This window comes from Rhinatrema bivittatum, chromosome 8 (genome assembly GCF_901001135.1).
Source record: "Rhinatrema bivittatum chromosome 8, aRhiBiv1.1, whole genome shotgun sequence".
Classification (NCBI taxonomy): domain Eukaryota; kingdom Metazoa; phylum Chordata; class Amphibia; order Gymnophiona; family Rhinatrematidae; genus Rhinatrema; species Rhinatrema bivittatum.
The window spans coordinates 227,140,257-227,155,449 of record NC_042622.1 but is presented as its reverse complement, the minus strand read 5'-3'; the positions used below and the strand labels follow the sequence as shown (position 1 = coordinate 227,155,449).

At 46.3% G+C, this 15,193-nt stretch overlaps 2 protein-coding genes across 6 annotated transcripts in view; one reads left to right on the top strand and one right to left on the bottom strand.

The window, feature by feature from the left end:
• The first annotated feature begins 475 nt into the window (after positions 1 to 475).
• TMEM221 (transmembrane protein 221) lies at positions 476 to 15,098 on the top strand. The gene is made up of 3 exons (XM_029613839.1): positions 476 to 1,025; positions 6,225 to 6,310; positions 12,013 to 15,098. Exons 1-3 carry the CDS (start codon positions 730 to 732, stop codon positions 12,543 to 12,545), a joined length of 915 nt encoding a protein of 304 aa, XP_029469699.1. The 5' UTR covers positions 476 to 729; the 3' UTR covers positions 12,546 to 15,098.
• The window catches only part of BORCS8 (BLOC-1 related complex subunit 8), a 62,916-nt gene continuing 56,117 nt past the window's right edge, over positions 8,395 to 15,193 (bottom strand). Inside the window, exons 5-6 of one of the 5 annotated variants that reach the window (XR_003858335.1) lie at positions 14,399 to 14,534; positions 8,395 to 9,796 (exon numbers count right to left, since the gene is read on the bottom strand). Coding sequence is in view for 3 of the 5 variants with exons in the window: in XM_029613841.1 (XP_029469701.1) it covers positions 14,468 to 14,534 (67 nt within the window). In the remaining 2 variants the exon portion in view is untranslated. The remainder of the gene's footprint in view (positions 9,797 to 14,398; positions 14,535 to 15,193) is intronic. The other 4 variants (XR_003858336.1, XM_029613841.1, XM_029613842.1 and 1 more) reach the window with 4 other exon arrangements.

Below are 15,193 nucleotides of genomic sequence, written 5' to 3'. Positions count from 1 at the left end.
CCATCCTCTATTCCTACACTTCTGTCTGTTTGTTCACTCGCCTTGCACAGAGCTGGAGCCGCACTTGGTACATCGGTTTCTTCTTCATCTTGGGCAGGGTTTTTCCTGCTGGCTCATTCCTTGGGGGATGACCTGCAGCTCGGCCCCAGACCTTGTTTGCCTCAGAACCAAAAGTAGTACGGCCTAATGTGCCCAAAGGGAAGGGAAACTACTGAGAACGGAGAAGACTTCGGAGAACCTGCATTTGGACGCTTTGTTCTTCTAAATAAATCAATAAAAACATTTTTTTTATTTAAATCAGAGGGCAGAAGGATCTGACTGCTAACGTTGTTCCTTAAACTTTTTGGGGAAAAAAACAAAACAAAACTTTGCGAATATTTCTAAATGTGGATATATAAGGTTTTTGACTTTTGTACAACTTATAACATAACTGAACACTTGCCATGTGTGGCGGGGTCCTAGTAAGGCAGGAGAGCTTTCCCTCCCACGCCATGGAACAATAGCCAAGCAGCAGGGACCCGCCCGCTCCTCCCCTCCCCCAGGAGTCACATGTCCGCTAAGAGATGCCGGCCGTTACCAGGAAAGATGTCTCCGGCCCCCTCCCTTCCCTCGGTCTGCCACGGACGAACGTGGGAAGCAAAGTTTTGAAAAGTGCCCCGGGTGCACGCGCCGGCGCGAGGTAAGGCCCCCCGGAGAGGAACGCGGCCCCCGCCTCGCGAGCCGCCAGCCATGCCTTCCACCTACAGCCAGCGCTCCCTCACCGTGCTCGCCCTGCTGGGGATTTTGGCCGCGGTGCTGGCCGTGCTCTCCGTTACCCTCATCTTCCAGATCCAGGGGGGCCAGCTGCTGCTGAGACAGGGCTCCTCGCCGGCGGGCTTCTCGGCGGCTGTGGCCGGCGTCCTGCTGCCCGTGTCGGCGGTGCTGGCAGCCCTTTGCCTGTCCCTGAACGTCTGCTGCCTGATCCTCTGCCTCCTGCACAGCTACTTCATCACCGATGTCTGCAGGGGAGATTCAGACCCTGACAGGTGAGGGCTTGTAACTTCATTGCCAGGGACCTTAAATCACACTATAGGACTTCAAAGCTGCCAGGATCGGGGTGGGGCAATTAGTGATAGAACTGATGGATAAATAAACTGAGTCTGGATTTAAGGAATGAAAAAAAAGATGCTCGGTATCTAGAAAACTGATCACTGCATTTATGATAAACTCATTGTGGGGAGAGGAGCAGAGGTACTTTAATAGCAGGTGTGTCTGATTTTTCATTTCTGTTTCCCTACATTTACATTACAAATATCTTGGAAGAGTTGAAATGTCAAATGAGAGACTCAAATGATGTTGGCTAGGGAAAAATTAATTGGCAGCCCCGAAAGAAACATTTAATATTCCTAGCAGTGTATTTTATTACTCTCCAGGTTAGTGTAGTTAATGCATGCCCCTCCCCATCTGTCCATTCACTTACCTACATGGCAAACTTTCACCAGAAAGGGGTAAATGAATCATAGCCCTGCCTCAGTTTCCTTGTATCAGTCATTTCTGTTGTCATGTGCATTTTTATTTATATGCCCCATGCACTGAAAGGCAGGAAGTGTGCTTTTAGTGTTTTCACACATCTATAAAGCGTTTATACAGTGGTTGGTTCAATCTGTCCACAACACAAGTGGTACCAATTAGGGCCAAACTTTGTGTGAAGGTTGACCCAGAACCTGCACTTATCCTAGAGAAAATCATCAGAACTTGATCAGTGACCATTACAAAACATGCAAAGGTTTGCTGCCGAAAGCCCATGATCACTGCTCGGCCTCCCCCGTTTTATATTAAAAACAAAGGGGAAAAGTTGAAAAGCACTGAAGCGGGTACTAAGTCCCCCTTCTTTGGAACCAGCAAATTCTGAAACTGCCATGCTTGCCCTCTGAAATGCAACACTGCATGTTCTCAGCACAAAACTCTAGGTGAGTTTTGCATCTAAAATTTAGACCTCAAACCAAGTCTCTGCTGACACCGTGACTTGTGCTCTGTGCTGCTCAACCAGATGACTGACCCTCCACTAAATCTATAATGGCATTGCTGAGAACATGTAGCACCATCTCGAGGGAGTAACAGAGGCATTCTTGACGTACACCAGGCCCTGAATCACCTAAAATCTTATTTACTCCATTTTCTTATGCATAGCACTATACCGTAGCACTATATTTCTTCAGGAAACATTTTCAACAAGTGTTAGCAACATTGAAATGCCTTTAATTCTTTAAATGCCATTTCCAGCCCAAAACAGAGCACTGGCACTCTCTCCTAGTGAAATTAGGAACAGAAATATTTATGATTCTCATTTCTGTCCTACTTATGAAACACTCCTTTTAAACCTACAGAGATATCCCGTGTCAGGTAGTCTCATTATTATAGAAAGAAAGCGCTCCAAAGCCAAACACATCAAGGGCACAGTAGGATCTAGTTTGGAAAGTGAGCAAAACAAATCTTTAAGCAGTTGGCCAAGTTGTAAACTTATCTTGGACACTTGGAACTCCAGGATTTTGGGAAGTGCACAGTTTTATTAGTCCACGCATGCCTGTTTGAATTCATAATATTGCACGTATCCAGAAAGCAAGCATGCATATGGCCTAGCTAAGCAGACCATTGCCCCTGTGCTTTTGTTTACCTCGCTTTTGAAAGCAGAGCCCAATGCCCTGCATTTGTAAAAGTGAATTTTCTTTGGAACACCTTCCCCGATTGTATTTCCAGCTGGGTGCAGCTCCATGTTGTCACCAGGTACGCCACTGGTCAGTACCCCAAGCAATGAGCTGGCAATTGCTGGTGCTGAGGTATTTTATAGTACACACCCCTAGAAGCAGGGGGGAGGGGGAAAAAAGGGACTGGATGAAGTCAGTTTTTATCATCAGTCAGTCAGTGGCTGTTTTCCTGCTGTTTCACTCTCAGTGGATTCCACCACTAAACAATCTCAGCAAAGTCTCTCATTAGTAAATATCGATTGGTATTGGCAAAAAAGTGCTGAATGTCTTTTAATTTGTTTTGGGTGTGGGACTTTGTAATATTTTTCTATAACTATTCAGTATGAAGCTCTAGCATAGGCCCTTCCAGTTTCCACCATTGTTCTAGCTGTTTACTATGGGCACTGGCAGTGACCCTGGGTACAGCGAAATTATACAAATGGTTCCCAAAAGAAAATCCCTCAAATTCAAACACCCATGAATGTGACGCTTGGAAGAACTCCACAGTAAGACAGCTGTTCTGCAGGCAGTACCTCCTACTGTAACAAAAGTTAGTCTGTGCCAGGATTGCAGAGATATACGGCCTCCATCACTAGATACATCAGGCTGCTGAGAGAATATATCATTTGGTGTTTATTTAGAATTCTGCAATGTCACTTTCAATAAAGTGTATAATATAAACCAGGCATGCAAAATAGTTTCAGTGTCCCTCCTTTTTTCCCCTGTCCCAGACAAAATTCTGCTAAACTGTTTTACAGCAGCCAAGATCACGTAATGGTGGATAAATAAATACTAAAATTATCCATGATGATTGGTTCAAAGACTCATTGCTCTTTATTGCTCGTGAATCTCAGCCCAGCCTCAATCTGCTGGCGAGAGCTTGTACAGTTAAATGATTGTTAAAATTGTAAATCACAGGGCTAAAAAAAAAAAAGTAGCCTCATTTTTTTCTAAGTTGCCCAGTTACTGAAAAAAAATAATTAAAAGTTAATCTATGCAGACAAATGGCCATTATATAATTGAAGCACTGAGAAAGGAAACTCTGTAAATGGTCTCTGGTGAGAAAGTAGCACCCAGAAAAAGCCCACAGTGATGAGCTCTGGGTTGCAAATCGTCTTTATAAATGGCTGAATGCAGGATACCCAGCGCTATAACAAGATAATTCTGACAGTTTCCCTGTGCCAAAGCTCTACGGCTGGGCACAGGAAGGTGAGGGTGTGGGAATTATGAGCTTTGCCGGCAGGCCATGTCAGGGCACTTGTTCCAGGTCCCAGGCTGGGAGCCGAGAAAACTCCACAGTCCAGGACCCTGCCCATTGGCCAGTGTAAGAAGTTAGGATTTTGCTACCCCCCCCAAGGGTCTATGGCAGGGCAGCAGAGGGCCTGCTCTCTGCTGAATGAGACTCGGCAGAGCTGGAAGGCAGCAAAGCTCGGCCAGCCTGCCGCCCCAGGCACAGGCATAATGGGTGCCTACGGACAAATCCAGGGCTGGTAGGGACCAGTCGCAGGGGTCTATGTCACTTGCACTGAAGGGGGTTTCTGCTACAATGATTGGCCTCTGAATGGGATGCAGGGAAAAAAAAAGTCCATAGTATTACAGCCACCATCAGCAGCTGTGGAAGGAGTCTGAACCAGTTTCTAACTGGGCGTGAGCCCCCAAGAAGTGTCAGCAGATCACGGGGATAGCACCTGAATAGGGAACACATGGAATGATATTTATTTATGGGGGTCTTTCAAATGAAGTTTCTCACCTGACTTGAGGAACGTGAGTAGAAATATTCCTCCAGCTTAATGAACCGTTTAAACGTTCTCCCTCCCCTAATCTGCAGTGATTTTTCCTTTGCCACCTTATGACCCGGCCCGAGTGGCTACCAGACCTCTAGCTGCTTCAGCTTGCAAGGCATTTGGCTTCTCGCCCTGCACTCCCTGCTCCAGCAAGCAGAGGATCACCATGCCACCGCTTCATTAAGCTCCCCCTTCACGTAGCATCAATCTTTCCCACGTCTGTGGCTGTCACGCTGAATTACTGTCCCAGATTTTAGCTATGTGCTGAGCGCAGATCCAGACAAAAGTCCCTCATCCTTTTAATTATAAAACAAGACAGGCGGGGGGAGTCTCTCCCTGCTCCTGGCTGAATGAGTGGTCGCAAAAGCCCCAGTGCTCTCAATTCCTCCCTGAAAGGTTGAGCTTATGATTTTTTGCCTGGTGTAAACTTTACAAAAGCATTTAGGATGCCATCTTTCTCTCACCGCACACCTCTTTAAACTGCTAGGCTTCAGTTGTTTGTTTTGTTTTTTTTTATGCCAAAGTGGTTCACAGCTGTCCTGCTTTCCTACTGCTGGCCCATCTGTCTCACCATACCCCAGCACAGCTGGACAAAGAATAAAAAATGGAATCTTAAGTGGTTAGGCTTCTTTATTCTTGGATTTATATGAGGTGGTGGTGCAGTAATGTTTCTCTCGCTGCTCCTGCTAGGGAGCTGCACATTTCTAGCTGTCACCATTTGAGTTAAGGACATGGGCTCAACCTTTATCTTTGTGGAATAGGTGGGCTGGCAGCATGGGGTGCTCAGCACAAGGCCTTACTCACACCTGACCTCTGCATGCAGAGAGGGAGTAGGAGAGGCAGACAATGAGCTTTACACTGATGGGGAAAGAGTGACTGACAAATATATTTAGAAGCATTCGGGTAGATTTATCAAAAAGTTGCACGCCTGAAAAACAAGGTTTCACGTGGGACTGGGCCTTGTGCACGCATTTTCAAACAACCCAGCCACACGTGTAACCCCTGGTATGCACAGAACTGTCGAGAAGGGGCAGGCCGGCACGGCGTCATTCACTGCTGTCCTGCCTGCTGGCGGGCGCAACTTACTTCATATCAGGCCCTGAAATATTTGGGGGGGGGGGGGGGGTAGGCAAGTTCCCAATTGAGAGAACTGGGAGGGAACTGGGGTAGGCCAGGAGGCATTGCAGCGTGGAAATTGCATAATTCCTCCCCACTAGCACGCACATGAGCGCGTGGATTATAAAATTCAGCACGCATGGGAATGTGGCCCCCAGATTTTATAACATAAAATTGGTGCATCCATGTGCGCACGCTGGGAAGTGCACACGCATCGGTTTAAGAAGCTACGCCATTGAGAGCAGGAAAAGACCATTACAGTCTAGGTGGTCTTCCCATCCCTACCAACTATATGTCCCAAAGGTGCAGGCTTAGGCTGTTTTCCACCTAAAACAAAATTACACGGCCCTATTTGCTTTTTTGAGATCATTCCCAAGAATTCAGACTGTGCCATCTCAACCACTGCCTGACTCTATTAACTACGGCTTCTTAGGGGAAACCATCAACCCAAACCCAATTAACAAAAGGCACTCACTCCTAGCTGGTGAATGCACTAACTCTGGCCCTCCCCTCACTCACTCAATGCTGTTGTAAACGCAACCACCCGCGTTGCTTGGCTTTTCCTTGAAAGCGCCTGTCATTTTTCTTGTCTGTTTTTCAGAGGCGACTGGTTCTTACTGGACAGCCGGATCATCCGTCACGTGGCCATCGGCTTGTTCTGTTTCGGAGTCTCGGTGTATCTGGCAGGTAGCGACCGGTTCTCGACATGAGTTTAATAAGGCTGCAATTAATGACAGAGGAAGGTGGGGGAGGAGGGGAATACCTTGCACACAGGAGAAATCATACATTCAGCTCCAAGCACACAGAAAAACACAAAGCCATGATTTTGGGTCCCTGCTGGGGTTAAATGCTGCCTACAGACAAGCAGTTTTCCCCTCCCCATCTTGTCTTTTTTTTTTTTTCACCTTTCAAGCCTTTACCCACTACTTCCCTCCATAACCTGCTATAAGTCTTGTCTTCTGCCATTTCAGGCCTTCTCATCTTTAACAAGCATTCTTACAAGACCCATATTTAATCCAGCACCTCGGCCCTGTCCACCATTAAAGCACAGGCCCTCTCTGCACCCCCCCCCCCCCCCCCCTGGTTCCTGGCCCTCCTCTCTTACATTAGGGAGCCTCTGTGCTTATTATGCCAGGCTTTTTCAAAGGCTGTTCTGTTTTATTCCATCACTTCCTCTTGGCCTCTATTTCATGCAGACATCACCCTTTCCCCGTGTAGAAATATTTTTTCTGATGTTACTCCTAAATCCCTTGCAGCCTCATACTGTGATCTCTGAAAAAATGTTTGAGTCTTGTCTCTGAATTATACATTTGAGGTATTTCAAGTCTTCTAGCATAGTCCCGTCTCTTCTTTCCTCTAAAGTGTACCGATTTAGGTCCATAAGGCTCAGACCCTGCACCATGCAGGTAACTTTTCTCTGGCCCACCTCCAGTTTCTAGCTTTTTGGCCTCAATCTTTTAGTTGTGGTCTCATCAGGGACCTGTACAAAGGCATTATCACCTCTTTTTTTTTCTGCTGCGAATGCACCTTAGCATCGTGCTGGCTTTAGCCACAACCTTATCCTACAGTTTTACTACCTTGAGGTCATTAGACACTATTAGCCCAAGGTCTGTCTGCCGGGCAGTGAATATGAGCTTCTCACCTACCATTATATATTGCACCCTTGGATTTCTAAACCCCCAAGTACAGGATTCTATACTTTTTTTTTTTTTTACATTGAATCCTAACTACCAACATTTAGAACGCTTCTCAGATCCCTCTCATTTTGCCTGTTCCCTCAAGGGTCTCCAGTGTTATCTGCAAAAAATAAACTTTTTCCTTCTACTCCCTCTGTCATATCACTCACAAAGCCCAAGGGCAGTTCCCTGAGAAACTCCATTAATCACCTTTCTTTCTTCCACTTATCACAACTCTCTGTTTTCTATCCCTCAACCCGTTTCCAAAATAGTCCAGCACCTTGGCTCTCATCTCTAGGCTGCTCAGTTTATAAGTCTCTCATGTGGGACTGAAGCTTTGCTGGAATTCAGATAAACCGCAGCCCATGCCTGCCCTTGATCTAATTCTCCAGTCACCTAATTGCATAAATCAATCAGATTTGTGGGCTGTGATCTGCCTCTGGTAAAACCATGCTGCCTTGGGTCCTGCAAGCTGCTGGATTCTAGATACTTCACCGCCATTTCCTTCAGGGGTGCCTCCCTTCATTTTTCCAAACCACCAAGAGTAACACGCCTGTAATTTGCAGCCACCTCTCCTTTGCCACTTTCCTAAGGGACACAGGCCCTTCTCCAGTCCCACAGGGCCACGCCTGTCCCCACAGAGCTATTGCACATGTTTTTCAGCAGTCCCAGCCAGCACCATGGCTTTGTCCACATTCAGTTTTACTAGCTCCATCCACACCCTTCTCTCAACCACTTTCCCATATGTACCACTACCAACGCATGGCTCTTCTCCGCTCTCCTCTTCCAAGGATACCAAACAGAAGTATGTTTTGGATGTCTGCTTTTTTTTCCCTGTCCCCCTCCACACATCTCTTTTCATCTCTCAGTCTAACAATCTAACCCGAATGGGTGCTACAAGGGTTGCACTGCGTGAATCATTTGCTGGGGATGTCGCCTTTAATTCTGTCACCATGGCAACTGGCTACAATCTCCCACCACACTGCCACTTCACAGGGTCCTAGAGAGAGGAATGAGCCCTCGTACAAGCCCCTATACCCATGAGATATGCGCCTTCCATGGTACAAGAGCCCAGGCCTCCTCTGAATGCACAGAAACGTCAAATTATTTTTTATATTATACAGAAGGAAACCATACAAAAGAGGGCACAATTTAATGAGTGTTAATTCTAAATTCCTGCCAAAAATGAGTAAGCATCCCCTAAACAGCCATAAAATAATCATCATAAATCAAGAAATCACATTATCTTATAATTAAGTGATAAAAATACTGGCTTTTTTCTCACTGCAGAAATTGCTGAGCACAGACTGTTAGAAGTCTGCTGTACAAGATTCATGATTGATTATCCTTTGTCATATCTTCTGTTCACTCTTAAAACATAAGAGCTACAGCACATTAAGATTTTCACAGATAAGGGCTAATATAGCAGAATGGAAGAGGCTTGCTGCAGGGCGGGCATGACGTGCACTGGCAGAGCAGCGAGGGAGGGTTTCAGGAGTGGAATAAGTGTGCTGCATGGCAGAGCGGTGGGATGAGGGTTTCGTACTGGAATAGCAGAGGGTGATGCAGGGATGCAATGGGTGGGAGGCTTCATACTGGAATAGGAGCTGGGTACAGCTTGGAGTACTCTATAAAATGTTTAACAGTAGTAGGTGCTGCCTGGCAGGAGTGAGTGGCACTGGGCACAGCCCATCTGTAGTTACTACTTTACCTCCAAGCACCGCCAGATGCCTCACCCCCTCCAGCAGTGAAATAATGCAATTCAGACACACCAGGAGGCACTAGCCAAAATCTACAAATCTCTTCCCCCGTGAAAGTCTACCAAAATTTGTACAAAACCAAAAATCAGCAAAGCAGCTATATTCACTACTGTTCAGTGATTTTGAAAAACATGTTTAAAGACTGACAAAGGCCCACACTGCTGCAGTCAGCAGAGTCAGGAAAACATTTGCTAACTTATTACATCCATGAAACCACCAATGAATGGATTCCAAGTACTGGTGGAAACCTTTACCAAGGGCATGCAACAGCTGCAAGCCAGTCTTCTCACTATTTACTGTTTTCTATGGCGTGAATTTTTATTTAGAAACTAAGTGGTTACCTTGTGCCAGTACAATACTGAAATACATTAAAAAAAAAAAGTATTTAAAAAAAAAAAATCCTCCCAAAATAATAAATGTTCACAAAAATGCAAGCATGGAAAAAACACACACAAAAAAGGGAGTTACCATTTTGTGTCTTGAGGAAAGCTCTGTAAAAACCCAAGATGCTTGGGACTTTCCAGCAAAATAAACATCAATCAATCAAGTGGAAATAAGTCACAGCTCGGTCACTGATAATTTGTCAGCTGCAACATCCAAAGTTATGATGGCTTCTTTTTATTACGACTCCACCACACGACTGTTCAACGATAACTTATCTTCTCAGTGCGCATGACATGATCCTCCGTGACAAGGATGGGTGGCTTTCTCCGTTTTACTGGATGCAGCGTCCAGTGCTACAAGAGAACAGAAGTAAATAAAAAAAAAAATAAAAACCTTTCATTGGGAGCACTGATGATGGGATAAATAAGCATCAGCCTCTCTTTCTCTCTCACCAAACATTTAGCAGAGCTCACTGGGGGGTTGAGGCATTAAAACAAATCTTCGACACTGGAAGAGATCCAGCTCACGTCTACTCACTTTCAGGCCGATACAGTAAGGACGCGGTAGAAAAAGTGCGGCAGTGCCGGGCGCCCGCTCGTTTGCCGCGCTTATTTTGGATCACTTACCGCTCGATACAGTATTTTAATGGCATGCAAATGCAAGCCGCGTCCAAGAAGCGCAATCCATTTTACTGTATAGAGCGCTATACAGCGCCTATGCAGTATCCTGGGTGCACTGGTACCTGTCATTTCAAATGACAGGTACCAGGAAGTGGATCCCAACTTTAAGCAAAAGAAAAGGATCAGAGAAGTATCAGCCGGCCATTAACAGCAAGGGTCATGATTTAGCAAGACAATTCCCCTAGGGGAAAAAAATACAATCAAATCAGACCAAAAGAAAAACGTATTAGGAAGGACCTGTTGCTTCCAAGCATAACCTAAACTCTTGCCTGCCCAACCTAAAATCCAATGCACCGGGAAAGCCACTCTTCAGATCGCGACTAATCCCATCACTGGAAGGACGAAAGATTTATTTTAAGCATCCCAGTTCCTCTCTCCACTATGTCAATGCATTCTCCTTTCCACTGCAATGCGAACAGTATTCTGAAAAATAACTTTCAAACCCAGGCTGGTGAAGCATTGTTGTGCTTGATAAAACCTGCACTCAACAGGATCGGGCAAACTTTCCCCCAGCCCCCGCTCACCTGCCCTGGTCACATCCATGGGTGCCGGTCTCCGGAACAGCCCCAGTCCTCTCTCCCCTCCTCCCGGGGGCAGCCGGCGGCGAGAGCGGCTTCAGCAGCCCAGGGAGGATCGGGCACTCCCCATGCGAGGCGGCTTCCAGCAACGCACGCCGTGACCTGAGCGCCCGGCTGGACGTCCGAGGTCACGGTGTGCGCTCATTCACCATCGCCGTCGGGGGCTGCTGGAAGCCACCTCGCATGGGGAGTGCCCGATCCGCCCCGGGCTGCTGAAGCCACTCTCGCTGCCGGCTGCCCCCGGGAGGAGGGGAGAGAGGACTGGGGCTGTTCCGGAGACCGGCACCCATGGATGTGACCAGGGCAGGTGAGCGGGGGCTGGAGGAAAGTTTGCCCGATCCTGTTCGCATTGCAGTGGAAAGGAGAATGCATTGAAATAGCGGAGAGAGGAACTGGGACGCTTAAAAAAAATCTTTCGTCCTTCCAGTGATGGGATTAGTTGCGATCTGAAGAGTGGCTTTCCTGGTGCGTTGGATTTTAGGTTGGGCAGGCAAGAGTTTAGGTTATGCTTGGAAAAAACAGGTCCTTCCTTCCTGCTCCGGAGCTGTCAGCGCGCCCGCACGGGAGACCGGCACCCATGGACGCGGCCAGGGCAGGTGAGCCGGGGCTGGGGGAAAGTTTGCCCGATCCTGGCTCCTCTAAAGGTCTTGTCTCGGGGGGTGAGGGGGTCATTTGCCCTTGAAATTTCGTCTCTCTGACCTGACGCTCCACACTAACGCAGGGGTAAGGGTAGGCGGTAAGTTAGCAGGTTAAACGTGTGGCAAAACTGCAGGTTAAAAAGGCGATAGTCGGGGCGCACATGCTGTATGGGAGGGAATAGCTAATCGGATCGTTTACATATCATATACATGCTGCGGGCGGAAAGGGTTACCCGTTGATTTAAAGAGGCGGTAAGGATGGGTTAAAAGGGATAGCGAATCGCGGGTTGGACTTACGCGGCCAAATTGTGGGTACAAAGCGGGTTAGAAACGGTAACCGTGGCCGCGCTTTACCGTATCGGCCTGTTTATTAGTAAAACATACTGTTTCCTGCTCCAGAAAAACAGATTACATTTAATCATTGTAGCCCCTTTCGGGTCTAGCACACTGGAGGACACATGCACACAGCGAACAAAGTGGCCTTCAAACTCCACCTGCACAAGCTGTGCCGCCAGTTTAGGTTTGGCTCCATGTGGGGGGGGATCTGGCCTCCAGACTAAACCCTCTTCTGTTTCTTGGGATCACATGGTGTGGGGAGTGCAAACTAGAGAGCTACTGCGTTGTTAATATTTACTAACACTTCTTCCATTCTCTCTCCTCTCCCCCCCCCCAGCACTGTCCATCTACATGCTGCTCCTGTTTGACGTCGAGACAGGGATAACAAGTGCCTGCATCCTCTCCTCTGGCATCCTGGTGCTCCTGATCACCGTCACTCACTCCCTCCTCAAGGCCTCGCAGGCCACCCAGCGGACCCGGGCCGAGCTCACCCATACCATGTTTGAAAACGACCCTGCCCATGGAGGGGATGCCCCTGTCAACGATCTTAACAACTGCAAGGAGGCGGCCAGGCAAAAGCCACGGCCCGAGATCCACAGGGAGTTCTCCTATCCTCCCTACGTGGAGCAGAAAAAGCTGTCCCTTTCTCCAGCCATTAGCAACTTAATGTCAACAGCCAAATGCGGCACTGGAGTAAGTACAGCCACGGAGAAGGAAGACTTCAACATTCCCAGGATGCACAGGACCCTGTCCGCAGAGTCAGGGTTATTACAGTTGCACAGCAAGCCATGGAACGGAGTTACCCAGGAGATGAGGACTATTTTGGCACGGAAACCAGGAACTGCTGGAAAAGACTCAACTCTGGTATAATGCTGGATGGGGGAGAGCTGCTTCCTGGAACAGATCCTGATGTGCTGGCCAGATGTTTTGTGTCTATTCCCTGTTCCTTTGCAGCAATAAACAGTTGTAAAGTGGGAAGCCGCCTTTCGGCCACCACCAATTCTTAAATGAATGTGGACATCCAAGACATCCGGCACCTTACGTGCCACTGCAATCTCAGAACTGCCTTTGCAAAGGCAAGGCCCAAAGACAGTAAAAAGAGGTCAAGATCCAGAAAACTGGACAGTGGCAAGTTGATCCGGATGAAGCCGTGTGCGCAGCTTTTCCTGGATATTCAGCAGTCTCCCGCTGAGTACATGCGGATCAAGTTAGGACTGTGAGTTTTCAGACCAGACTTAGCTGTGTAACTTTAGTTGCAGCTCACTCGATGTGTGACTCACTGCACCCCCGAATGCCTGCACTGCTGCCTTTTTTTGGATTGGATACATTTTGTGCACACAAAATTATGTGCACCAAATTCATGCGGTCAGCAAGGAGAAAATGAAACATTTGGGGTTTTTTTTTTGTGTGGATAACTCAATTTATTACTGTACAAAGGCTTTAAATAAAGCCAAGGAGAAGTGAAACACAGGTGTCAAGAGCAGGAAGAAGGAAGCAAGTGGACCACATGGGGATTAGCATGAAGAAGAGTTAGGAATTTTGAAAGCGTTACTGCGATCCTACCAGAAATGCATCTTTCATAAGCACTGCTAGACTTGAGTGTCAAATCTCTCTACATAATAGATTTTATATCTTAAACTTAGAGAGATTCAGGCAAAATCCCACAATCCTTTAAAGTAGACCCAGAGTTCACACAGCAGGCAACACTCAACTTGATGACATTAGATTCATATTTTTCATAATGTGGCCAAAAATCAATGACTGATATCTGGTTAGAGGGATGTAGATTTGTTTTAAAATTAATGGAAATCTGAACCAAAGCAGGCATTTTCATTGTGGGTTGTTTTACCCCCACAAATCCCTAAAATTTTTAAATTCATTCATTTTGGAAAACAGCATGCATTATTTTCTAAAATGAATAAAAATAAAAACAAACAAGAAAACACAATACAAAGAAAAAAAAAATCAAATAAATGATCCAAAACAAGAAAAATGTCCCTGCACATCTCTATCAGATTAAGGCCCATAGTTGTCAAAGAAAGAAGCAATAAACTACTTGGTCTTACAATGATCACAGATTTGTACCTGTGGGGGATCATCTATTCCCATTCTTTTATTCACCCTCCCTCTTCACAAAGGGTTTGCCCTCCCTTCCACAGTCAGGAACTTACCCATCTGTTCCTAAGAGAATTAACAATACAGATTACTAGAGCTCTGTAGTATGAATTTTTATCCTTAAAATGGCACTAGTGCGGTTTTTATTGGCTAGCATTGATGTTGTATTTGCACATAATACACTGCTTTGGGCAGTGTTTACAGGCTAGGTTGGGGGTATCTGATTCGATCTGTTGATCTACAAGATTTTAAATTAATTAGCAAACACCAACAGTAATAGCAAGAGTAAAACAAAAACAATGGAATTTAATGTTAGTGGCTACAAATCATGCAGAAATAATCCAGAGAATATGCTAAAAATATTCTCTACCGTCCAATAATTCAAGAACTATTTTCTTTCTGGAAAACCAGGAGTTGATGCCCGCCACTCTGATACTCATTTCTTCCCAAAGAACGCCCTGGTTTGCCTGTTTGGTGCCAGTGATGAAAAACAGCACTGCCACTGAAGATGCAGGACAGGGAGAAATAGCAAGCGGAGAAAAAAAAAAAGGGGGTCATGTTAGGTGAAAGGATAGATTCTTAATTAAGCTTGGAGTTCAGTTTTTTACCTCTGCATTCAACCAAAGCCACCACTGACCTGAGGTGGACGGGCAGAGCACCAGCTATCGCGTCGGCTGTCAGGTGGAGGGTGGAGTGCACGGGGCCTGCAGGGCTAGCGTGCTGCAATAGACACTCGCGTCACATCTCATGCACCAAATAAATAACAATAGCTGAATTAAAACACATAGGGAAAGGTGAACCCGGCCTTCTCTCCTTAAGATGCTTATGCTTGAAAGAGATGTGCTAACTGAATTATCCCTGTGGCATACAATCGAATAAAACTCCAAGCTGTGAACCTAGAGATCCTAGTATGATTCCGTCACTCAGCAAAGAACCATGGGAAAGTCATGCAACCCACCCTTGTGTTTCCGGGCAGGGTCATGGTAGCCAATGTGAATTATCTTGTAGAGTGCTATGTACAATGTAGCATCATGTAAATAATAAAAGTTATTGTTCTATTACATCTAATCCTAAAACCTTAAGCACTGTCAATTCCTCAGAACACCACCACTAGGTCAAGATCCTAAGCTCAATGTTATGGGTTAAGGACACGCTGGGAATACCTTCTATTGCTGATCAGAGTGATCTTAAAAGAGCAAGCCCTCAAGCTGCATTAGTAAGACATCCCAATCAACCTTAACCTTGCTAGTCCCTATTCTAACCCAAATAACCTTTCACGTCACATTAAAAAAAAAAAAAAAAAAAAAAGAGGCAAGGAACATCACTGGTGGCCTGACAGCAAATTTTCAAGGCTTGTCACACAAGCTAATCGGTAAAGCTTTGTGTGAAGGCGTTTGTACTTT